At 36.9% G+C, this 26,515-nt stretch overlaps 1 protein-coding gene and 1 pseudogene across 3 annotated transcripts in view; both read left to right on the top strand.

Moving 5' to 3' along the window:
• The window catches only part of LOC115521781 (lymphocyte antigen 75), a 134,820-nt gene that overhangs the window by 8,038 nt on the left and 100,267 nt on the right, over positions 1-26,515 (top strand). For all 3 annotated transcript variants that reach the window (XM_030327227.1, XM_030327225.1, XM_030327226.1), the window contains exons 3-11: positions 4,139-4,309; positions 7,610-7,774; positions 15,671-15,781; positions 17,398-17,541; positions 19,755-19,946; positions 21,261-21,418; positions 23,568-23,678; positions 24,240-24,328; positions 24,474-24,643. In XM_030327227.1, coding sequence (XP_030183087.1) covers positions 4,139-4,309; positions 7,610-7,774; positions 15,671-15,781; positions 17,398-17,541; positions 19,755-19,946; positions 21,261-21,418; positions 23,568-23,678; positions 24,240-24,328; positions 24,474-24,643 — 1,311 coding nt within the window. The remainder of the gene's footprint in view (positions 1-4,138; positions 4,310-7,609; positions 7,775-15,670; positions 15,782-17,397; positions 17,542-19,754; positions 19,947-21,260; positions 21,419-23,567; positions 23,679-24,239; positions 24,329-24,473; positions 24,644-26,515) is intronic.
• On the top strand, positions 21,744-21,947 carry LOC115522459 (annotated as a pseudogene).

Here is a 26,515-nt window from a genome sequence, read left to right as displayed (position 1 = left end):
TCTTTTGAGGGATGTAGTTGTAATCGTAAATTCCTTAAGTACCCCAAGACCTTAATTTCAGTCTAACTGATTTTCTTTGTAATCCTATGGGGTTTATTTTATGCATTTGTAATATTCTTCTGAGAAGGGCACCTGTGCATTTCATATAGCTGCCAAAGTTATCAGGAGCACAAAAAAAGTTTAAGAACCCACTTGGGGTACCAACCCAGAAAGAACTAAGCAGTGCCCACAGGCACAAAGTGTTTCTTGACCTTACCAAATACAATATTTGGAACACTGGATTTTCAAATAAGAACTTTAGAGATTTCTGAGAAAAGGCTCTCATAGTTCTGACTCATCAGCACACACCTCAAGTTTTAATCTGGACAGAAGCCAGGGTCAAACCTACCTCCTCTTTTCTATTCCTTTCCAGATGATTGGTACCATCCAAGTCGTGTGTGTCAGGAATCTACAAGTCACCCTGGAATTGTCCTGCTTTCCTCTCTTACTAAATTCATCACATATTAAGTCCTGGCAGTTTTACTCTTTTAAATTTATGTAGTCCCTTCCTGCTCTTAGATTAGAGACTACTGTCTTAAGTTAAGGGCTTTCTCTGGCACTACTCTGTCAGACTCTGCATATTGGTCTCTGCCCTGCCTTTTGTCTAGCTAGCTGTCTAGAGATAAGAAAGATAAGACTTAAGAGTCCCAATAGAGTGAAGTCCAAGGTTACCCAAACTTGTTACAGCAAAGCAGTGCTCAACACCATAATTGAATTCCCCAAATATAGCTTTTTTATTTCTCCCTTGTATTTGCAATATAAATGTTTTTACTTATAATATGAGAAAAATTATTTGTCATTGTTTCCTGGGTTGCCTTCCTCCAACCCCCATCCCGTGTGAGTCATGTTCATCTCAGAGAAAACTTTAGTTGTATAAACTTTATGAATGAATTGCCTTTGACCAGCCTCCAGATAAACGTGTATATCATTAAGATATCTTGAGCTCACTAGCAGCCTTCAAATTTTGAATATTTGGTGAATCCAGAGGAAATTGAATTTAGTGGAGAACTGTCTGAATTTTGAACAACTCTTGCGAGCCTGACAACCTCTTTAACCATTGAAGCTATTTTGCCTCATGTTGCAGAAGAAATTAATGTTAGTTTTCCATGTAAGTGATTCAACTCACCAATTTGTACCTATTTCAGAATAAGCTGTTGTTTTTTTTTTTTTTTTTTTAAATTTTTTTTTTTTTTCAACGTTTATTTATTTTTGGGACAGAGAGAGACAGAGCATGAACGGGGGAGGGGCAGAGAGAGAGGGAGACACAGAATCAGAAACAGGCTCCAGGCTCCGAGCCATCAGCCCAGAGCCTGACGCGGGGCTCGAACTCACGGACCGCGAGATCGTGACCTGGCTGAAGTCGGACGCTTAACCGACTGCGCCACCCAGGCGCCCCTAAGCTGTTGTTTTGAGAGTGCGATCATCATAAATTCACACATTCAGAGAAGATTCTTCTCAGGAAAAGGCTATCTCTCTAGGGAAACCCATAGGATTTAAGAGGTCCAGCAGCAGTGAAAAATGTGTGAGAATAAACCTCTTTGTGAACATTTAGCGTAAGTTAGCTGCTACTGATGTGGTGGTTGCTATATCCTTATCATTCTTCAAACGATATTGTAAATAGGAGAGTTTTTTAATTGAAACCCAGCTTTAAGCTATGAAACAGAACTTGAAACCTGAGAAGGCAGCCGTTAAAGTCACAAGTTGTGCTTAATATGTCAAGGACTCTAATGAGAGAGCCAGTTCCCATCCTTGTCACTTACAGTTTAGTGAATGTTTTATTTAACTACATTGCAAAAAATGGAGAGTTCACACAAAAGTGTAATACATGCCCTATAGATCTCATAGGTTTATGGTAAAGAGCAAGTAAAAGAAATGTATGTGAAAGCACTCTGTATTACAGAAACACAAGACTTTTTAAAAAGGAAGAAACTGAGGGTTCTACAAGTAATAGTTGCTGTGTTCAGGGACTCCTTTTAAGTACTATAATGTTGGAAGAGAAATTGTCATGAACTATTGGGAGCTTTGGTATCATTAAAAATAGAACACAGGTGGGGCGCCTGGGTGGCGCAGTCGGTTGAGCGTCCGACTTCAGCCAGGTCACGATCTCGCGGTCCGTGAGTTCGAGCCCCGCGTCGGGCTCTGGGCTGATGGCTCAGAGCCTGGAGCCTGTTTCTGATTCTGTGTCTCCCTCTCTCTCTGCCCCTCCCCCGTTCATGCTCTGTCTCTCTCTGTCCCAAAAATAAATAAACGTTGAAAAAAAAAAATTTAAAAAAATAGAACACAGGTAATCAGCAAATTTATTATAAAATGTAAGGCCAAATTACTCTTTAACAGAAATATCCTGTCCAAAATCATTTATATGTCAGAGGAAAATAAAACCAGTGTCCCTTAAAAGATTGTAAATAAAAGCGTCTGGATTATTCTTACTTTTTGCTGTACTACTGCTTAATATATTCTAAACTGTTAAATCAAGTCTCATACTTCAGTTAACTGAATATTTGAGAATGATAAAGGACGTGGAATCAAATACTATCTTAAGTACACTTTTAAGCAAATCTGTGAGACATTTTGATGGACCCTAATAGCCTGGTAAAGGGTGATAAGATCTGACTATTATGCTTTACCTAATAGCCACTATTTGATCTGATAATGACCTTGGTTTTAAACAAATTAAGGGTATGGAAAAAGGTGACCAAAATAATTACATAGCTAGCTGTTCTATAAAAGCCCCTTTCCAAGAGAACTGTTATCCACATAAATATTGAGCACTTTCTTTAGTATTTCTAGGCATATTTGTGGTTGGAATAATTTTTTAGTTTTTACCCATGCACCAGGGCAAATTATTAAAATGAAACTCAACAGATGAACATAGGGGAAGGGAAGGAAAAATAAGATAAAAACAGAGAAGGAGGCAAACCATAAGAGACTCTTAAATACAGAAAACAAAGTGAGGGTTGCTGTAGGGGAGATGGGTGAGGGGCATTAAGGAGGGCACTTTTTAGGATGAGCACTGAGTGTCATATGTAAGGGATGAATCACTGGGTTCTACTCCTGAAGCCAAGACTCCTCTGTATGACAACTAGCTTGAATTTAAATAAAACAAAATGAAAACCTGGTACTAATACCTCTCTGGCCACCAGCCAGTCCCATGACTTCCCAGATGAAGCTGGTTCTTCTTTTATAACATGAATTACCATGTCCCGCTCTTCTCCAAGAACCATCTCAGAGATCCAGCTGTTCTTTCTCCCACTTCCTCAAAACCCACAACCTCAGTTCTACCACCAGTCTGTGAGCAATGGGGCTATGCGTCCATCTGCGTAACTACACCTGGTTCCAAAGTCCACACCCACCCTCAGTGACTCCAAGGTATTTTTCTGGCCCCACTCTTACTAAATAAAATAATTTAAAATGTAAATTTAGTCTCAGGCAGAGATCCCCTTCTGGTGAAGTAGTCTTCCACCCATGGTAATCAGTTGATCCCTGCAGGATCAAGCCAGGATCATTTAGCTCTTTATCACACCATAATAAATGATGCTTTACATGGATTATCTCATTGAATCCTCTTGAATAAACCTATTAGCTAGATACTATTATTCCTAGTTTGCAGATACAGAAACTGAGGCTAATAGAAATTAGAGAGCTTGCTACAGCCGCACAGTCAGTCAGTGGGGGAGCCAGCATTCAAGTACAGATCTGACCAGTCAGCTTCCATGCTCTGAATTTCCACACTGTGCAACCTACTTAGATACTGTATTCTCTTTTTTTATTATTTGTTTTTTTAAGTTTATTTATTTTGAGAGAGAGAGAGAACACAAACAGGGGAGAGGCAGAGAGAGAGGGAGAGAGAGAATACCAAGCAACCTCCGTGTTCAGCACAGAGCCTGATGCCAGGCTTGAGCTCAGTCTCACAACTGCGAGATCACGACCTGAGCCAATATCAAGAGTCGAATGCTTAATTCACTGAGCTACCCAGGCACCCTGATAGTGTATTCTCTTAAGCTCAAACAACAATCTTTCTTTCACAGAAAATTTAGGAATTAGTTAAATGAAGGTGATTGTCCAGTTTTTAACTTTCCTTTCCTTCCTCCCCACACCACAGAGATATATACCAGAGATGGGAACTCCTATGGAAGACCTTGTGAATTTCCATTCTTAGTTAATGGGACCTGGCATCATGAGTGCATTCGTGATGAAAATCATGGTGGGCCATGGTGTGCAACCACCTTAAATTATGAGTATGATCAAAAGTGGGGCATCTGCTTAATACCAGGTATGTATGGGCTAACAGGCTTTATATAGAGAGAGACAATGTATACCATTTCTGTGAAGCAAAAGGGACAAAGAAGAGTCCAAGATGACTCACAAATGACTGCAACAAATATTATCCTAGAGAAAAAATATATATTTGAGGGAAGAGGGAAATAATGTGTAGCTATGAGCTTGCTTTTAGGAGTAGGCCAAGAATAGAACCAAGACAGGATGGTATCATGGAAGACAAAGAAGGAGGGAGTGTCTGCAGCATAGATACCTCAGGAATAGGAAGTGGAAAAAGCATGAGCAGTTAGGAAATTGCTGCTGACCTTCATTAGAGCAGTTTCAAAAGACCATTGGTCATAGGAGCTAAGTTATAGTGGACAGGCATGAATAAGAGAGAAAGCTTCTTAAGGTTTATGAAATAGAAAAAGAGCAAAGATGGTGGTTTGTGGGGTAGATAGGTTAAAGAAACACTCTTAGGATGATAGACACTTAAGTATATTTATGGCCTGAAGTAGAGAGTAGGGGACAAAAGAGACCCATATCCCTGGCCCTCTCAAAATTGGTGACACTGTTCCTTCTGCTATTTGTGTGTGTTGAGCAGAGCATTTTTTCTAATTGCTTCTTACTAGAAGCAAACTATTCAGGACATGCTAAAGAGTTTACTATTCTTTAGAAAGAGAGAGAGACCAAAGTAGCAGTTGATTCATTATCTGGCATATAACTGAGACATATTTTATCACCAGTCAGGTGAGAGGTACAGGTGATCACAATACCTGACATGTGATAAGTGCCCCAGAAATATTTTTAAGTGGTCAGTAGTTTGGAAGAATGTATAACAAAGAGAAAGGAAAAATCTCCAGACCTAGGTAATAATAGTTAATGCTTTTAGGGCCTTACCAAGTGTCAGATACCATTCTAAGCACTCAAACTATATCAACTCATTCAATCTTCACATAACCTTATAAGGTAGGCACCACTATTTATCCCCATTTCACGGATGACCAAAGTGAGGCACAGGGGAATTACAGCACTTGCCTAAGGTCACATAACAAATACATTTCAGAACTAGGATTCAAATCTAGGAAACCCAGTTCTGAATTCCTTGACCCAAATAACTATACTATATCATGCCTCATTCAGTAGCCAGTCTACTGGTATTAGTAATGCTGATTCCTCTTTAAGGAAGCTGAGCTTCAAAATGAAGAGTTCTAAGCAACTAGAAGAGGTTATACTGAGAAAATGGTTCTGCAGCAGAATCACTTGGAAAGTTTGTTAGAACAAAGATTTCTGGAGCCCATCTTCGGAAATTATAATTTGGTAGCTTTGGAGTGGGGCCCAAGAATTCACAGTTCAATGAGTTCCCAGAGGATACTGGTCTGAGGACCACACTTTGAGAATTACTATTCCAGGTAGACGCATAGGCTTTTCAACACCCAGAACCTACTAAAAGATAAACGCTGATGTTTGCTTCAACTATAACTGATATGAGGCAGAGTTTGGTCAACTAGGCACTGATTTCATTTAAACCTCATTATAGTCTGGATCAGAAATTTTAGGTGTGAAAGGGAGCGTAGAGGTTATCCAGTGCAATCCCTCAATTCTCAGGTGAGGGGCGGCAGACCCAGATTGATGACATGGTCTGTCAGGATCAGACCACATTCATATGGAGTCTGGTGGAGATTCCAGGATTCCTGACACTCATTCCCCACATATTTATTCCACTCCACCTTGCTTCCTTGACTGTTATGAGTATCAGTGTCTGTAGCTTCCTTTGGGTGGTGGGGTGAGAATGGGAGGTATTAATGCATTCATATACCTCTCAGAGTTCTTTTTAGGGACGAAGTAAGACTGTGAGTTTCTCAAAGCTGAGGATTCCTAAACCATGTAGATTATATTTTATAGCAGACATACTGCCATCCCCCGGAAGCTTCCGGATTTCAGGCATAGGGCTCCAGTGGTAATAAGGAGACTTGAGGCAATGTACTTGCAAATCTACCTATTTTGTTTTCACCAAATGTCACAACCACCTATATTGCTATTTAGGCCATTCAAAAGTGACTGAAGAAGCAGCGTATGCTGTTCAAAAGATCAACAAGAGTAGATTTAGAGACCAGTGCTCTGATCACAGCTCTGCCACAAGCACCTCTAGATCTTTGTTTCCATCTGTGAAATGAGAGCATTAGACAAGATGACCTAGGAGGGCCCTTCCAGCTTGAAAGGCCATGAGTCTAACATGTGATATGTGACTGATGATGGGAGGCTCTTTGCAAAACCCCCAGAGTGGAGCCTGGGACACATGCGATATAGCCTATGTTAGGTTTCCTCTTCTAGACAGTATATGGGAGTCTCTAAGTATGTTTTTGAACCAGCTGTATCAAGATCTATATATCTCATATAAGAAATAATTTGAAGGGTCTTTGTCTGGAATTGTAACTGCTTTTAGATATTTGGGGTTTTTTTAACATTTATTTTGAGAGCGAGAGAGACAGAGAGAGAGAAAGCAGGGGGAGGGGCAGAGAGAGGAGAGGAAATCCCATGCAGGCTCCATGCTGTCAGCACAGAGCCCAACTCGGGGCTTAATCTCGCAAATCATGAGATCGTGACCTAAGCTGAAATCAAGAATTGGATGCTTCACTGACTGAGCCACCCAGGTGCACCTAAGTGTTTGTTGAAGAAAATAATATGCACATTATACAACGAACATGTACGTCTGTATACGTATGCACACACGTGTATATATACATATGTAATATTGATTGTATAATATTAATTATATGTCATATATTAAATCCTCTGTTAATATATTAAGGAAAAATTCAGACTGAGTTTTTCAAATAAGGTAGTCACTTGGGTTCTACATTATGGGCATTTAAGCAACATGTCTGCACACACACATACACACAGGAGTTTCACTGCAAACTGTGGCAAACCCCTCTGCCGTCTGCCGCTATCTGCAAGTGAACTTGTTTTTCATCAGCTCAGGAGTTTAACAATGTGAACACAGTTGAAGACTCCTACGTTTAGGCAGAGGGCAGGCAGGGGCTAAAATATGGCATTGTAATTGGTAGGGGATAATGGGAGAGTAGAGGATAGGAGAGTGGAAGCTTTCATCAGCCAAGGTCATTTGGTTCCTATGACTTCAAAATTTCTTTGTGTAACCAAAGAATCAAAACATGGTCATTTGAACAATAAACTTCAATTTTAGTGTATCCTAAGAAGACGGAAATTGAATTGCAGTATTGGTAAACATTCTTAGTAATATAAAACCTTACGCCCTTACTTCATGATGGCTAACATATCTTTTTATCAACAGAAAATGGCTGTGAAGATAATTGGGAAAAGAATGAGCAGATTGGAAGTTGCTACCAATTTAATACTCAGGCATCTCTTTCTTGGAAGGAAGCTTATGTTTCATGTCAGAATCAAGGAGCTAACTTACTGAGCATCAGTGATGCTGATGAATTAACTTATCTTAAAGGTAGGTTTGCATGTGGTAGACCAAATTGCCAGGATTGTAAAGATGCCATCTGTCTACCTCTATTTTCATACCTGGGTATGTTGATTTATGTATATATCGTTCTGTCTTTTCTTGGGATCTAAACATCAACACTGAAGCCCTCAAGCAAAAAGGTATTAATAGAATCACATTCTATCCATTGAAACTGCATTTCATGTTGGAGACCGAAAAGAAGTTATTGCTCAGAAAATGGAGTGAGGTAGCAAGATTAAACTGCTACCCTAAGCCTAAGAGAAAAGGTTTTGTAAAAGGTGAACATTAAACAGTTTGAACATTGAAAAGTGGAGAACTCAAGGAAGGTAACGAACATGGCTGAGTCACACTAGATGGCCTCAGTGAAACGTTCTTGTGGTTGGGTAGAGGAGTGCCATACTCAAAGGCAAGGAGAGAATTAAGAAATCTGCAAATGGTTTAATGAATGGACACATAGAGTGGATAGGATTTTGTTTTATTTTGTTTGTGGGGTGATGGTGGTAATTTAAACATTTTTAATTGTGAAAACTTGTACATACAAAAATAGAATATAACCTAAAAGAGACCTGTATAACCACCGCCCTGACTTTACACACTCGTTGTACACTAACATTTGTCATATTGCATTACATGGATTGATTCCGTCCCTCTTTCCTTGCTTCCCTCCCTTTAAAGAAATAAAATGTTAATAGAGTTGAAAACCCATGACCACGTCTCAAAATAACCATTCTTTGAGTGCTTTTATAACATATATATGTATAAATATGGCATATGTTTTCATTATATAGATCTATAATACACAGATATGAAAACATAGATTAAAACAGATATAAAAACATATCTAGGTTTTTAAATGATACAAATACTTATTTACCCATATGTAAGTTTATACGTTGTCAACTGCTGCTGTTACCTTGTATGAATAAACCACAATTTATCCATCCTCCTATTGAGAAACAGGTTGTTTTCAGCTTTTCCTATTACAAATACCACTGTAAGGAACATCCTCATATGTGTCTCATGGGGTAGACATGTATGAGATTTTTACTTGAGTAGGAATTGCTTAATCATGGGGTGTACATCTCTTCACCTGTAATCAAAATTCCAAATTACTTTCCAAAGTGGCTGTATTCATTTACACCTCTGCAGGCACTTGATGTTGTCAGACTTAGTTGGCCATTGTGATTAATGTGAAATGGTTATTTCATTTGTCTTTTATATTTTCCTGATAATTCATGTGGTTTTGTGCCTTGTGTTTATTAGGCATTCAGGTTTTCAGCTTATAATCTGCCAGGTGATATCCTTTGCCTTCTTTTTGAGTTGTTTGCCTCCTTTTTCTTATTGATCTATAGTAATTCTTTATATACACTTATCTTTTGCTGTAGGATTACAAATATCTTTTCCTAGTCTTTGGTCTTTTCACTTTTGTTGCTTCTTATTATTTAAAAATATGGTACTTTTAATTTGGTCAGTCAGTCTCTTCCATAATGTTTTGTGCTTATTTATATTATTTAGCAAATTCTTTCTTAGCCCTAGTATGATAAACATAACCTCTCATTTTTCTTCTAAAAGTTTTTAATTTTGCTTTTCATGTTTACATCCATAATCCATTTGAAATAAAATTTCTAGAGGTGGGAATCTAATTTGTCTTTCTCCACATGGATGTTAGTTAATCAAGCACTATTTATTTTACATTTTTCCCTAAAATTTATTATTCTACCTCTAATAAATATAAACTCCCCTATTACATGTGGGTTATTTCTAGGTTCTCCATTCTATTCCTTTGGTCTACTTGTCTGTCTATGTGTCTGTTCCACACTGTTTTAATTATGCCAGCTGCATGGTAAATATGGATGAGCAAGTCCTCTCATTTTTTTTTTCTTGAATTGCCTTGGCTATTTTTTAACCACTTATTCTTTTCCATGAATTTAAGGATCAGCTTATTAATCTCAATGAAAAACTTTATTGGGACTTTGGAATTGCATTGAATTATAGATTAAAGAGGCATCTTTGTCACTATTATTTATTAAGTCAACTCATCCATGAATATGGTATGCCTTTCTATTTATTTGGGACATCTTTTATGTACTCAGTAAACTTCTCTAACTTTTTCCATCAGAGCATTGCACTTCTTTTACTAGAAAGTTTATAAACAGAAACTTTTTGTATTATTTTTAAAAATCATGAAGCCAAAGTTATTAAGTCTCTGATGATTTGAATGAAAAAATAATATAACATATGACAGCAATGATGTTTCAGACCGAGTACTAAATAGTTTTCATACATTATCTTATTTAATACTATATAAAAATACTATGTAGGTATTTTTATTAATAAGCCTACTTTGCAGATGAGGAATGTGAGGATCAGAAAGGAAATGTAACTTGTTCAAGGTCACCCACAAGTAATTAACAGAGCCAAAATTGGAACACAGTCAATCTGACTTGAAAACAAGTTGTATCTGGCATGTGTCTGCATTTACCTTTTTTTTTTTTATAAAGAGAATTTGTTTTTGTTTTTTTTTATTTTTTTTTTAACGTTTATTTATTTTTGAGACAGAGAGAGACAGAGCATGAACGGGGGAGGGTCAGAGAGAGGGAGACACAGAATCCGAAATAGGCTCCAGGCTCCGAGCTGTCAGCACAGAGCCCAACGCAGGGCTTGAACTCACGGACCGCGAAATCATGATCTGAGCCGAAGTCGGCCACTCAACCGACTGAGCCACCCAGGCGCCCCTGCATTTACCTTTTTTAAGACTAGTTAAGTTTTTTGCAGGTATAGGTGGGTCTCATGGGTTGTTTTTTCCCTTTTGCGCAAAACTCTAAGCATTATTCCTATATATGAAACAAATACCTATTGACTAATTCAGATAAATCCCATCACACTGCTTTATAATAAGTGTTAATATTTGGTAAATTCAAATTATGAGCAAAACCCTCATGTCTCCAGACAAATTAAATAATTTAATTATCATTACAACCTCATAAGGTAAGTATTTTTACCCCCATTTACAGATAAGGCAATTGATGCTTACTTAGAAATAACATACCCAACATCACACACCTCAGAAGTATCAGAACTGGGATTCAAATATCAACATATATGACTCCAGACCCCTTACTTTTTTACTATACTACTTAATCCTCTTATATATATTTTTTTCTCTTCATCATTTCTTTTCATCATTAAAAGTCTACTAGTCTTTTGTCATGCTCTTTAGCTAAAACTTTGTTCAGGCCTCCTTTCTTACTTCCTTAGCTTCACCCTTTTCCCGTTTTGTTCGATACTTGAATAATCAGAGCTCTAGAAAGGAAATCTATCAAATAAGCCTGATGGGCTAGTGGTTGTCAATGGAATTCCTTTTCAGACCTCAGTGAACCTTATAACAAATATTGTTGAAAGTGAAAAGTACCAATAAATTTAAGCCTCCTGGAATATTGACATTTGGAAACTGATGTTTTCGGTGAAGGAGAAAAGTGTCCAAGTATGACTATCAAAACCCTAACAATCTAATGATGAATTTGGAGGAGTGAATGTTGCATGATTTCTTTATCTATCACTTTTATGTTATAACTCATAAAAGTGAGATAACATATTAAATGACCCTGCTGTTTCCTAGGCCAGACTCTTCCCACATTTTATATATAGCAATAATTTTAGAGATAAACCCTTTCTAATATTCCAGACTTCTCTTTCACTGTGAATGCTGTTTAAGCATAATATAATTATTATAGCCTAATTATAACTGATAGTTTCCCAAGATTCAAGCTGTACTTTAACATCTGAAACTCACAGTATCAAAATCTTGAAAGTTTCTTGAAGTTTCTCTCTTCACTGAAAACTATCACATGTAAATATTAGGCTAGGAGAGGGAGGCCAACAAAAGTGACTCAGAGATTTTGTGATCCAAGTACTTGATCTAATTGGGGAAAAGAATTGTACATATGCAGAGCATAATGGAGAATGTTATTCCCAAATGATTTCTAGTTTGGTAGCTAATGGTAGACTAGGAAATCTACTGCCAGAAAAAAAGCAGAAGCAGCCCCTTGAAAATAAGTCCCATGCAATCTAAAAGAGCTTTCTTTTTCCTTTCTGCTTGCCCTGCACTTAGTTTTGTTTTGATTTTGTTCTACTAATACACGGGCTTTTGGGGATGGGGGATTCTGGATTTTGTTTGGGAATCAGATCTCCCATGGTTCTAGCCTTCCCAGGGAACCTCTAACCACAGATTCATCCCAGAGTTACAAAAGAAGACCCAACAGTCCATTCTTCCTCATTTGTCTCCACCCTGAGAGGTTGTTCACTTAGAGTGGCCTCAACAGGTGCCCCAAGGCTAGGCTACTTCTAAGTGAGGGCCCCTTGCTGGTTTGACCTTCCTTATACATTAGAAGAGGTTCTTTTCTGGCTCCTTCCGCATGCAATTACCATTATCAGGCCTGTAGTCTCCCTTGTGGGGAGAGGAATAGAAATAGAAGGTCAAGTCTGAACAGGTTTTAAGGACAGTGACAAATATCGACTTCAGTGAACTGTCTTGTTTGATTTGATTAGGTATGGGGATTTATGCTATCAATCGTCTGTTTCTTGATGGCAAAGATGGGGTGAGCAAAGTCTCAAGTTGGTCAGCTTCTTGCTTGGACAGTATGGAGAAAAAAATCTAGCTTCAGATTGTCCAAACCATAAAAGAAATACCTGCCTTTAATATTTGACCAACCCAGATTTTTAGAATCTATTTCCCATTCACATTCACCTGGCATAAAACACATAAAGAACATTCCTGTTTGTCAACACAGTCAGTTTTAAAATCCTATAATTCTATTGAAGAATAAGTCACCAATACAGCTCACAAATAGGACAGTGTAATTAAGCAAATTATAGGAACTATCAGCTTCCAAAGTTCATTTAGTTTCTTCATAAATATGTACTTCCCATGTGCAGGTAAGCAATAGGATTATTCAAATATCCTCCTGGGGATATCTGAAAAGTCTTCATGGAAAGAAGGACATTGAACTTGGGAAGGATGGGAAGGATTGGTCCTCCATAGTATCCCCATTAAAAATTAATAAAGGGAATTTGGAATATCCTGTAATGGTTGAGTTGGAGTGCCATAAATATGTCATAGTTTCCAGGACTTCTTTAGGAAGGCTAGAAAACTAATTATCCTAATGAGAAATTTACATTGGATTAAATCCTCAGTTTGTTTGCCAGCACTTATGCTAACAAGGTGAAAGAAAAGGATGAATCCAAAGTTCCCTTCAGTATGCTCTTCAAGCCATCTACCCAAATACCCACCTTTTCCTCCCTTAGAGAGTATCCTTACCATCTACTTCCTTGAGAAAAGTGAAGCAAACCCTTAGTTTCCCATCCTAGTACTTACAAACTTAACTGTATCTGTCATCCCTCCAGTTTGTTCAAGGTTAACTCCTTCCCCAAAGCTGTTTGTATCCACATCAGGTGTTTCTTCTCCCTCTTATATTTTCATTGATTCTCACTTCTACTGACTCTTCTCCCAACAGGCCATAAACTTATTAAAATTTCTACCATTAAAAAATATAGTTAGATAGGTGTACATACAGATATCGATACAAATACGAATATAGATATGGATACAGATGTAGATACAGATATAGATGTAGATACAGATACAGATGTAGATACAGATATAGATACAGTTACAGATACAGATATAGATACAGATACAGATGTAGATACAGATATAGATGTAATACAGATTAAGATGTAGATACAGATATAGATACAGTTACAGATATAGATACAGGATACAGATACAAATAAAGATAAAGATACAGATATAGACACAGATGCAGATTTAGATACAGATATAGATACAGTTATAGACATAGATACAGGATACAGATATAGATACAGATACAAATATAAGTATATCTCTCTTCTAGATCCCAAAGACCTGCCTCTGTCACAAATAAGCTCCTTGAAGACACAGGGTATCTTTGTAATTCACTGCTAACTTCACATCTCGTTCTCAGTGGAGTGGTAATTGGGCCTTTGTCCCTACCACCCTCTTTCCAGACTCCTGCCCATCCCTTTAATGCTGGTGTCTGGTTACTGCTCTTGGCCCCTTTCATCTTTGCTGTTGCTATTTCTGCTCTACACAGAGGATATTTTCCATTTCCTGAGTGTCAGTTCTAGTGAAGTCACATGTTTTAGGTATTTACATTCTCAAGGCTGCAGTAAGACAAAAATTGTGTACAGTCAAAATTCCCTCAAAAAACCCTTAAAATATGGATATGTTTTTCTATATGCAAATCATACAGATATATCTGATATATGTAATGGAACAAAATGATACATATCAGGTATATCTGTTTGATTTGCATATAAAAATCCATATTAGGGCACCTAGGTGGCTCAGTCAGTTAAGCGTCTGACTCTTGATTTCAGCACAAGTCATGACCTCACCATCGTGAAATCAAGCCCTGCATCTGGCTCCACACTAGTCATGGAGCCTGCTAAGATTCTCTCTCTCCTTCTTCCTCTGCTCTTCCCCTGCTCACATTCTCTCTCTTACAAAAAAAAAAAAAAAAAGAAAAAAAATCCATATTTTAAGAACCATTTCTTTGTATATAATATACATACAAATCATATAAAATATAATTATATTAATATACATTTAATTATTTTATAAATTTATAAATATTTATAATTTAAATTAAATAAATTAATTTAAATATAATTTGAAATTACATTTTATAATTTATAAATTTTACATTAAAATTAATATTTTATGAATATTATAATTATAAATATAATTATATTTCAAATGTATATATATATACAGAGAAATCATTTCTATAATATAATAATGCATCATACATAATTCTCTGAGAGGAATTAAGAAATTGTTATCAAGTGTTTTACTGCTGAGAATATATCAACAAATTTATAGAGATTCCAACCTATTAACTCTTCCTATTGGTCAGCATCATCCTTGTTTTCTGTAGGCCATTACGTCAGTTCTTCTGTCTCTTCTATCAGGCCCTCAATATCTTCAAATTCTTTTTTCATGATGTTGATGAAGTCTTACCAGGTTGTTGAATAATTTTATTGACTTTCTTGATACTGGAATAAAAAGCCTTATAATCTTTTCATTCAGTTTACCATATGTTTATGGGCATATGCATATTGAGTGGCATATTTACAACTGGCATCAGTACTTAAATTATCTCTGCTTCTCTTTCCCTTTTTTGCTGATGGCTTCTGGTTGTCAAATAATGAATTTGAATGATATATCTCCACTGTCGTGTGGGGTGTGTGTGTGTGTGTGTGTGTGTGTGTGTGTGTGTCCTGTTCTGTGTCTTCATCCTAAATGTTTCTTTTGGACTCTAGAACTACATATTCCATTGCCTACCAAACAGTTCCTCTACATATTTCTGAAATAGTATGGGTAACACTTTACCTTTTGAGGGATCCATATCTCTTCCTGTCTACTAAATTGAAATCCTCAGAGAGGCAGGGACTTTGTATTTTTGGTTTTTATATTCTTAGTACCAGTTAAACAATATGTGCTTAATGAATTTACACTGTCAGTCTGGAATACAATCAGTTCTTCAAAACTGAGATATAGTGGAAATTGTTTTCTTCTGTATTAGTACAAGAGGGCTAAAAATAGTGGAATATCTGTTCTGAGAAGATTCTGTCCTTACCTTAGTAGACAGGGACAAGCTAATGGGAAAGCAGAATTGACTTAACGCATCACCTGCCTTTGTTGGATAAGCAGCCTCCTGCAGGATTCCTGCCTCACAATCAAGGCCTTCTGATAATTTTGCTATTAGTAGAAGCTTAAGTCTGACTTAGGTAATAATTTAGGTAATTTTGTCACTTGTTAAAATTATGTGATTCTTACAGAAAAAGAGGGCATTCCAAGAATTTTCTGGATTGGCTTAAATCAACTATACTCTGCTAGAGGCTGGGAATGGTCAGACCACAAGCCATTAAACTTTCTCAACTGGGACCCAGGTAACTGCTCCTTCTTCCATCTATTATGCACAGAGCAAAATCTTCAAAAAAGTAAATAAACAAAAGCATCCCACTCACTGAGAGCTTATAAAAATTTCAAATCTTGGCAGCTGTTACTATGGTTAATTCTAAGAACAATTTTTTCCCCTCATTCCTTCTTTATTGTAATACCATGATAGCCAAGTTGAACCATACCATGGAGAAGTGAGAATTTGTCTGTAACCGTTATGGCAACCCTACAATTTTAGGTAACAGCAGAATGAGCCTCATCACATGGCCTGGCAGCTGTTCTGTATCCTTTAGGGGACTTGACATGTCTATGACTGACCAATGGTGTTTCATCTGCAGCTCAACTCCAATACAGAAATAATCTCTCATTTTAGAACTCTTGGGGTCTCCTATAGTAGTGCTCAAGTACTGACAACCTAATGGTTTTATTATATTGCATATGTAAATACCTTAAAGAAAATTTTATAGTGAATAAAACAAACAAAACCCTAGTTAGCCAAAATATTTTTCTTCCCAAAAGAAGTTAGATACCTTTTTATTCTAATTAACTTTTTTGAGAGAGAAAAAGTACGAGCAAGCATGAGCAGAGGAGGGGCGAAGGAGAGAGAGAATCTTAAGCAGTCTCCATGCCCAGCACAGAGCTTGACACAAGGTTTGGACACAGGACACTCAACTGACTCTTGATTTCAACTCAGGTCATGATCCCAGGGTTGTGGAATCAAGCCCCACGTCAGGCTCCACACTAAGCGTGGGCCTTGCTTAAGTTTCTGTCTTTCTCTCCATCTCTCTCTCTCTCTCTCTCTCTCTCTCAAATTAAAAAAAAAATTGAATTTCAGCTTCTGACAAGTGTAGAATCTAAAAGTTGACACTAGCTTCAGTATAAACGTATTCTATACACACATAAGAAAAATGAGTTAAGTGTAATACCAATAGGTCATTTTAGTTTAATGAAATTTCATTATCAGTGAGTAAATTCTCTATCACCTCAGTAAATAAAATCTTTAAAGATAATTTAACCTTTAAAATTTTTTTTTTCAACGTTTATTTATTTTTGGGACAGAGAGAGACAGAGCATGAACGGGGGAGGGGCAGAGAGAGAGGGAGACACAGAATCGGAAACAGGCTCCAGGCTCTGAGCCATCAGCCCAGAGCCCGACGCGGGGCTCGAACTCACGGACCGCGAGATCGTGACCTGGCTGAAGTCGGACGCTTAACCGACTGCGCCACCCAGGCGCCCCAAAAGATAATTTAACCTTTAATTCAAGGTCTTAAGGGCATTACTGAATCACAAATCAGTATATCTATTGTATAGAGTAGCAGATTAATAGCTACTGACCATAGAGTAAGACACGGATGTTGATTAGGGATAGAGGTTTGGTTTTGGTTTTTGGGTTTGGTTTTTGAATTAACTGTGGTGTATTAGAGTGTTTCACCCTGTATCCTGTATTTTAGAAGGGAGACAGATTTAAGCACATGAGTGTCCATGGAGGCTTCAGTAGAAGGTTTTAACTATTTTATGAGCTCCCATAAAAGCAGAAAATTAGGAATACAAATTATCTTTTCTAACCACCACTCTGGCCCTAACCTCCTCTTTCTAATCATTTAAGACATGCCTAGTGCACCTATGATAATAGGTGGATCAAGCTGTGCAAGAATGGATGCCAGGTCTGGTCTATGGCAGTGTTTTTCCTGTGAAGTTCAACTGCCCTATGTCTGCAAGAAACCATTAAATAACACAGCGGAGTTAACAGGTATCTTTCTCATTTTCTGTGCAAGTAGGTGCAAGTAAATCCATTTCAGATATCTATTTCCACCTTTCCTTCACCCTATACTGCCAATGCCAAAAACTACTTTATTTTGATGCAGTGGTTAGATGTCATCAACTATATATGCATAAAGCTTTGGTTTGATATATCCCCTTAAGATGGCAGAGATATCCTCAGTGAGAAATATATTTCTATTCACAGGTGGTTCTTTTTTCTATAGAGCACTCTTTCACAGAGTGTGCTTCCTTAGACTAAGAGTATCGATATCAACCATACCTGTTAGAAATCAAATTCTTAGGACCCACCCCAGATCTACTGAATTGAAAACTCTGTGGACATCAACAATGTGTGTTTTAAGAAGACTTCCTGGTGATGCTGATGCACACTAGGTCTTATATTTTACCTGCCTCTGTGAGAACTAAAAATGATGGATGTGGGAACTCTCCTCAGGTTTCCAGTTCCTACCCCACGATGCCCACCCCTGCTCTGTCTTTCTCTGCCGGGCTGCTTATTTAGTTTATTGTGTTGATAAATCAGGTAGAAAAGGTGGGGTGCAGAAGGACGAAATGTGTACAAGTATGGTTTTTTTTCAAGGGGTTTCAAGGATAAGAGAATCGCAGAGCAGTTGAAATTTCTGAGGTGCAGAGAAATTTCAGAAGCCTTTGAAAGAATAAGAGGAGTGTCCTTACTGTCTTGCACAGGACCCATCGTATACTGGTATTTGATTAAATCCTCCTGAATAGGAAAAAGTAATACTCAAAACTGGGAGGGGAAAAAAAGGAGGTTTTAAAATGTCTTGCTTAAAGAATGTTGGCGGAAGGGAATAAAATTGCTTATCCATATAGGAACAGAAAGCTATTTTTAAAGACTAGAAAATAAATATATAGAATAAAGATTGTTGGGAGATGTTTATAATCATAGATGAAAATGAATATTCATCTTCCAGGTTGATTCAAACCAAATTTAGTCCATACAACAAAAAGCGTAATAGAAAAGACAGCACAGATGAAAATAAAACAGAATGACTGATGATAGATCAAGTAAATACCCTGTAGCAGAGTAGAATTATTAAGTAAATCATGATGTTTCCACATGATTGAATAATATGCATTTATTAAAATAACTGTGCCAGCAGGAAAATACCATAGCAGAACAAAATGATATGCCTACTTATCATTTTAATCTTGTAAAAATATGTATTCATAGAGACAAAGACTAGAATAGGAAAACATTTGTTCTAAGTTCAATTATGGGTGTTTTTTTCCTCTGTTCCTTTATCATAATTGTAAAATATAATAATAATAATACCATGTCTTATTTCAGAAACTGAAAATTAGTTCAGTTCTCCTGTGTTCTCTTGTTCTCAAGTGTGAGAAGCTAGCTTGACCTGAATTTTATCTATCAGTGAAGAACAAGCTGTTCACATTTTTTAAGATGCTGTGTTTTTATACAACAGACATTCCAAACAGTTCTGAATCCACAAAGTCCGAGTAATTCAACTTAATTTCTAATTCTATTAAGAGGAGTAGAATTATTTTGTATGGTTTTATACCTCAATCTTTTCTCCAATCTTTCTTGACTATCATTTGAGTGCGTTTTAACATGGTGAAAACAAAGAATCACTAATTCTATGAGGATATAGGTCTAGTGGAGGGAAAGAAAGAAGAGGTCCAGAGAGGCCCCATGCCCTTTCCCCCCAGTACTATCCTCTCTTTCATGTGGAGTTTATAAATGTTTTACTCTGTTTCTTAAATCTCTGTATGTCTTTGTTCAACAGTGAGCATTAATTCACATCCCCTTGCTAATCTGACCATACACGAAAGGAGATTGGACTAAATAACCTCTCAAATTCAGAGACTGGAGGGGAACCTAACAAATCCCATAGCAAGGAAGAGATTTGTCAGCAAATGGCTTATCCCACACCATTCTTCTGTCTACTAGGACTAAGGGCAGTCCCTCCTCAATGAGTCAGAGCCCAATCATGTAGCACATTTGTATCACAATAAAGTCATATCATTACCTGTATCCCTATAGTCACTCTTATGATGCTATGTAGAATGAGGCACCACATAAATCCATGTTCTTGTACTATTTGACATCACGTTCCCCAGTTTTCCAGAATCCTGATGATGTGAGAAAGAATTTAAAATGTTATTGATGTATCTTTACCGGAATATATATGGATGCTTTTCCCCCAGATGTTTGGACATATTCAGATACACACTGTGATGCAGGCTGGATGTCAAATAATGGCTTTTGCTATCTTCTGGTAAATGAAAGTGATTCCTGGGATAAGGCACATATGAAATGTAAAGCCTTAAGCAGTGACCTCATCAGCATTCATTCTTTAGCAGATGTGGAGGTGGTTGTCACAAAACTTCATCATGGGGGTAAGTTTTTAAAATATCCTATTTGAAAGGTTTAAAACATTCTATGGCACCCCTAATTTTCAGACTCTTTTTTTTGTTTAATGTTTATTCATTATTTTTGAGAGAGAGACAGAGAGAGAGACAGAGTGTGAGCAGGGGAGGGGCAGAGACAGAGAGGGAGACACAGAATCTGAAGCAGGCTCCAGGCTCTGAGCTGTCAGCACAGAGCCCAACGTGAGGCTTGAACTCACAGACCGTGAGATCATGACCTGAGCCAAAGTCGGATGCTTAACCGACTGAGCCATCCAGGTGCCCCCTAATTTTCAGACTCTTAGTGGGAATGAAAAGCTTACAATCATCCCTACAGATCAGCACTGTCCAACAGAAATTTCTATGATGATGGAACTCTTTTATAATCTATGCTGACCAATACAGCAGCCAGCCACCAGCCATTTGTGGCTTTTGAGCCCTTGAAATGTAACTGAGGAACTGAATTTTTACTTTTATTTAATTTTAATTAATGTACAATTAGCAACATTAGCAAGTAGCTGCCAATTTGACTGTACAGGCAGTGATTGAGTAATTTCCCTCTTCTCATAAGATAAATACTATTTAAGTTGTTCCAGATGCTTAAGTGATGATTATTTCACTTTTGTAGTTATTTAAAAGCTAAACACTGAAGAACAAAAAATACACTAGACAGGCAATATTATATCCTCCTCTTAGGATTCACTAATCACAATAACTAATAATAGATACCTATTCTGTATCAGCATGGTGCTAATTGTTTTACCTGGGAAGGCAGCATAGTCATTCCAGGGCAGTGATGGACATCACTCCTATTCTAACTGGAGTATCTATGATTGTATTTGTAGAATTTCATTATAGGTTCCCTTGCTATCCAAAAGTAGACTGTTCTTATGAAACCTTTCATAAACCAAAATGGCATAAAATGAAGAAGCAAATACAATTTCATAGAAGTGAAAATCCTCTTCAGATTTCTTTCAGTTAGTGAAAACATGTACATATGTTTTTTGTAAAAGCGAAGTTGTGGAAATCTGTATACCCCATAAAGCAAGGTTTATCTAAACCTGATATCAGGAGCTCCTAACCTACAGATTATAGCATGGCTGTTCCACCGTGTGCTCTGCCTGCATAAGTACCCTAAAAAGCACTTGACTCCTGGCCTTCCTAACATCAATATTTTAATAGATTAATTGTAAATACCATCGAGGCTCTTAAAAGCCCATTATCAGAATGTAAAAGTCAGTAACAGTATACATACTGAAGTATGTAATTGAGTAAAACCAAATAAATAAAACATTTTTCTTTTAGATGCCAAAGAAGAAATATGGACAGGTCTTAAGAACAAAAATATACCAACTTTATTTCAGTGGTCAGATGATACTGAAGTTACTTTAACATATTGGAATAAGAATGAGCCAAATGTTCCCTACAATAAGACTCCGAACTGCGTTTCCTATTTAGGAAAGGTAGGAAAACTTCTGTGGTTTATTTATATTCTTATTATATACTAAATAATAATATTAAGATGACTTGGGTTAGGATATTTGTGTATAAGCTGGGAAAGAAAATAAAACGTAAGAGCCCTGTAGATTGTCTTTCCAGTAGCTACTGGAAAAAAGAGGTAAGTAAAACAAAGAATAAATAAGCAATCCTCTTCCTGTCTAAGAGTATCTGCTCTGGTCTGAAACAGATGAAGAAAATCCTTTTAGAATTCAATTCTTCTTGTGTCATATTGGTTCTAATAAGCTCTTTCTCTCTGGACCATCATTATGATATTTAACATAAAGTCACATCGCTTCTTGGCCTTTTGGCTAAGATCAAGTGTAGTAACATAAAGTCACAACTTAAGCTGAGAAATACCATCTTCTGAATTCATGTTCAGATTAAGTTTTACATTAATCCTACTTTGAGAGTGAAAAAATATTTTTATTTAAAAATTAGGTCTAGGGGTACCTGGCTAGCTCAGTCAGTAAAGCATGCAGCTCTTGATCTCAGTGTTGTGAGTTCAAGCCCCACATTGGGTATAGAGATTAGTTAAAAAAAAAAAATCTTTACAATAAATAAATAAATGGATCAGTAAAATAAAAAATAAAAATTAGGTCTAATGTTTTTCAGAGAACATCTTCTGTAGAATGCTTAAATATTTATTGACCATGCTTTAGTTAAGAGTCCAAAATAGATTGTGTGTTGAGAGAAAAGACATGTGTATCTCTATACTTTGTATTGCTTTCCTGGGGACTCCTAATTGTTTAAGAGGTTTATGTCACCCAAACTTCTAGAGAGACTTAAGTAGAAACAATAAATGATATGTATATTTAGAAGTGTTTCAAGAGTAAAGATGTATTGAGAAAGTTGTCAAAGATTAATTTAGAAGTGTGTCACATTTGGTGCTCTGTTTAAAAGGACATTTAAGATATCTTTGCTAGAGTATCAAAGATAGAAGTGAGGTTCCATAAGCAAGAGTAAACTGATAGTATATCTAGATAGCATTCCAGTGCTTAAAACTGACCCTTATCACAATTGACTTATTGAAATTTAATTTGAAGAAAGCAGCAACTTAATAATTAAGCAAAATTAATCAGAGTAGCATATTTGAAAGAGAACTTTGAAATCTAGGCTGAAGTAGAGTTGGAATAAAATTTTGATTCTGTAATTCTTGGGGAGTAGCTGTTCTAACTACCATTTTACACATGAGGAAACTGAGACAGCATGGGTGGTTGATATGTCCAAAAGTTTTTAACCCATGGGCAAACTTTGGCCATACATATGGAAGAAGACAAGAACACTGGCAACTGTGTGTAGGCTGAGTTCTTCTTTCCTCAACTTCTGTATTAAATGTGCTTTGATGGTTTTATTGTTCATCTTAGAAGAAAATGGAATTCATCTCCACTATGAACTTGAGATGGTTCTGAAATAACAGACTGCAAGCCATAACCTTGCAGGCCTGTTCAGTAGCATTTCCTAGGAGTATGTTCTCAGATTTAGTCATTCATTTATAGTCATCTTCTCTTTCCCTCCCTCTCTCCCACCCCACCCCTTGCTCACAGTTTTGTGAGAAGAAACTACCTTGATTTAAAATGAGTTAGATTTCTCAAATTCCACATATGAGTGAAATCATATTATATCTGTCTTTCTCTGGCTGACTTATTTTGCTTAGTATAATACCTTCCAGTTCCGTCTATGCTGTCGCAGATGGCAAGATTTCATTCTTTTTCATCACCGAGTAGTATTCCATTCATGTGGGTGTATGTATATATATATACATACACCACATCTTCTATATCCATTAGGGAAGGGAAGGAAAAATCAGATAAAAACAGAGAAGGAGCCAAATCATAAGAGACTCGTAAATACAAAGAACAACTAAGGATTGATGGGGTGGGGAGTTGAGGGGTGGGAGAAATAGGTGATGGGCATTGAGGAGGGCACCTGTTGGAATGAGCACTGGGTGTTGTATGTTATTGATGAATCACAAGAATTTACTCCTGAAGCCAAGACTACACTGTATGTTAGCTAACTTGAGAATAAATTAAATAAATAAATAAATTTAGAGTTCAACTCTAAACATATGGCAAATAATTTCTCTGTGGAATTTTTTTTTCTATTTTTAAAAAGCTAGGTCAGTGGAAAGTCCAATCATGTGAAGAGAAACTTAAATATGTATGTAAAAAAAAGGGAGAACAAATGAATGATACCACTTCTGATAAGATATGCCCTCCAGATGAGGTACGTAAAATCCCTGTGTAAGTTTTTCTAAGCAATATTACAATTTCTTGGCTAAGGATGGTAGGTAAAACTGAAACAATTCAGACTTGGAAAAATAGAAGAAAGGACTACCTCTGTTCATTTATGTTAGAACAAATCAGAGGTCAGTGAATTATAACATTTTGGCATTCTTACATAAGAAAAAACATTATAGGAAAAGGAGTTACCTACTCATGAATTTCTATAAAAATGTATGTGGTTACAATTTTTAATGCTGATATCTTTACTTTCCCCCCATTTATATTTATCCTGTTCAAAAATAATGCGACCAACATTATAGTATGATGAGCTATGCCCTAGAGGTAAAGAGAATTAAGACACACTGTCTGTCTGACACAGGCTCACACTCTTGTGGGAATTCTCTGTGAAGTTGTATCCTACCTTCATCATGTGAACGAGTTTACTGGCCATGCCCTTAATTTCTCTAAGTGTGAGATTTTATTAGTGCAGCAGAACCTTGCTTGTCAGAGCAGGGACATCAAGTCTGAAAGACAGTGTGATGATATTTCTCCTTTGATTTAGGACTGGAAAAGACATGGAGAAACCTGTTACAAGATTTACAAGGATGAGGTCCCTTTTGGAACCAAGTGCAATCTGACTATAACTAGCAGGTGTGACCATCAGGAAACATGTACTGGTGAAATTTTAACTCTGGGTCCCTTTGCTAAATAAACTTCCTAAGAAAAAGACGCATCTTCAATTTATATAGTAATTCAGTCGTAAAAAACACCTACTGGTTTGACTCCTGTTTTGTAGATTTGAGCAAGAATACCTGAATGATATGATTAAAAAGTATACTAACTCTCCAGGAAAATACTTCTGGACTGGCCTGAGAGATACAGATTCACATGGAGAGTATAGCTGGACAGGTGTTGGTGGAGTAAAGCAAGCTGTAACCTTTTCCAACTGGAATTTTCTTGAGCCAGGTGAGTGCCTTAGCCTTTAAAGTAATGGAATCTGACGACTAGTGAAATGCAGTATCCCTCCCAGATGTGTTCTTCACTTACCTTGGAAATGTGAGGAAAATGATAATCTTCAGGATGACAGTCTATCTGTGGAACTATAAATAGAAGGAGTGAATATGTCTTCCTTATTAAATTCTTGTGAATAATCTAGTAAAAGGAGCTAAAAAACTCAGTTCTTGGAAACTACCTCTAATGGCTCAAAGCTAGAACCATCAGTGTGAGTTTTTTTTATCTTTTCCATGTAAGTCTCACACAGAATCTAGAAGCTTCATTTTGAAGTGTTTTACATTTTCATCTCTCTGCTTATTTCTTTCTCCAAAATTGAATTTATGTTTCATAAAAACAAAATTGTGTTTGTTTCTATTATTCCCAATGTGTGGGAATTAAGGAGGCAATATATTGTACTTATTCTGAAAGTTAGTTCATCCTTCTTTAACCAGCTCAAAGCATTGAGCATAATTAGCCATAGAATCAAAATGTTTTGAACAAGAAAGGACTTCGGAAGTCCCTTCTCATTTTATAGTTGAGAAGACAAGAGACTTAGAAAGGTGACTTACTTGACAAATGTTACCTGGTTATTGACTTGCTAAAATTCAGATCCCCTGATTTATAATCTAAAATACGTTTTTAAAATGCTTTTTTAATGTTTATTTTATTTTTTTATTTATTTTATTTTTTAATTTTTTAAATTTACATCCAAATTAGCATATAGTGCAACAGTGATTTCAGGAGTAGATTCCTTAGTGCCCCTTACCCATTTAGCCCATCCCCCCCCCACAACCCCTCCAGTAACCCTCAGTTTGTGCTCCATATTTATGAGTCTCTTCTGTTTTGTCCCCCTCCCTGTTTTTATATTTTTGAGAGAGAGCGCAGGGGGGAAAGGCAGAGAGATTGGGGGACAGAGGATCTGAAGCAAGATCCGCACTGACAGCAGCAAGCCTGATGCTAGGCTCGAACTCACAAACTGTGAGATCATAACCTGAGCTTAAGTCTGTCGCTCAACCAACTGAGCCACCCAGGTGCCTCTAAAATCCTTTTTAGAGGATTTTGGCTTTCTATAAGACTGGAATTATAAAGCATCCAACTTTTCTCTCTTTGGATTATTTGTATTTTTTTTGTTTTTGTACAGTGTGATCACTAAGATCACTCTTTATAATGCAGTAATTTGAACATACGAGTGTATAATGACACACAAAATTTGAAATAGATTCTCGCCACCATAAATGTGAATGGTATGGATAGCAAAGTCATCTTTTCACTTCTAGAAAATGGAGGACACAGGTGCCAATCCTGGTTAAATATCACCTTAAATTATAATGTTCTAATATATAAAACACCTGGGATTTCTTTTATAGACATTCAGATACCTTAGGGTCAGTGTCATAATCTTCATAGATAAGCCTTAATGATTGGAGAGATGCTCAGAAAGTAGCTACAATGACATTCTCTCAGTCTTTTGGCCAGAAAGACTACCATTAAGCTCTCTTTACCATAATTACTCCCAGCTTCAGCCAGCTTGGTCCATCATGGAGAAGGCATGGGTAGTGGGCTGAACAGGGTGGGGAATAGCACATTCATTCAGGGCAACATAGCATTTTTCTCCCAGCCCCTTGTTCCAATTGCTGACCATGTATGGGACATTAGACAATGCCTGCTTCATGGAATAGAAATTGGGCCTATTATTTTCCAAACTGTGCTCTTCTTATCTTCTGCCCACTTCAGGCTGTATGGTGTAATGTAAAAGGGAGCATGGCACTTTTCAAGTGCTGACTCTACCACTCACTAACTATGGTTATGGCAAGTCACTTATTCTTTATTTGAAAAATGGATCTG

The sequence above is a fragment of the Lynx canadensis genome, chromosome C1 (genome assembly GCF_007474595.2).
Source record: "Lynx canadensis isolate LIC74 chromosome C1, mLynCan4.pri.v2, whole genome shotgun sequence".
Classification (NCBI taxonomy): domain Eukaryota; kingdom Metazoa; phylum Chordata; class Mammalia; order Carnivora; family Felidae; genus Lynx; species Lynx canadensis.
Note: the sequence above shows the minus strand (reverse complement) of the source record. Positions and strands in the feature narration are given on the sequence as shown.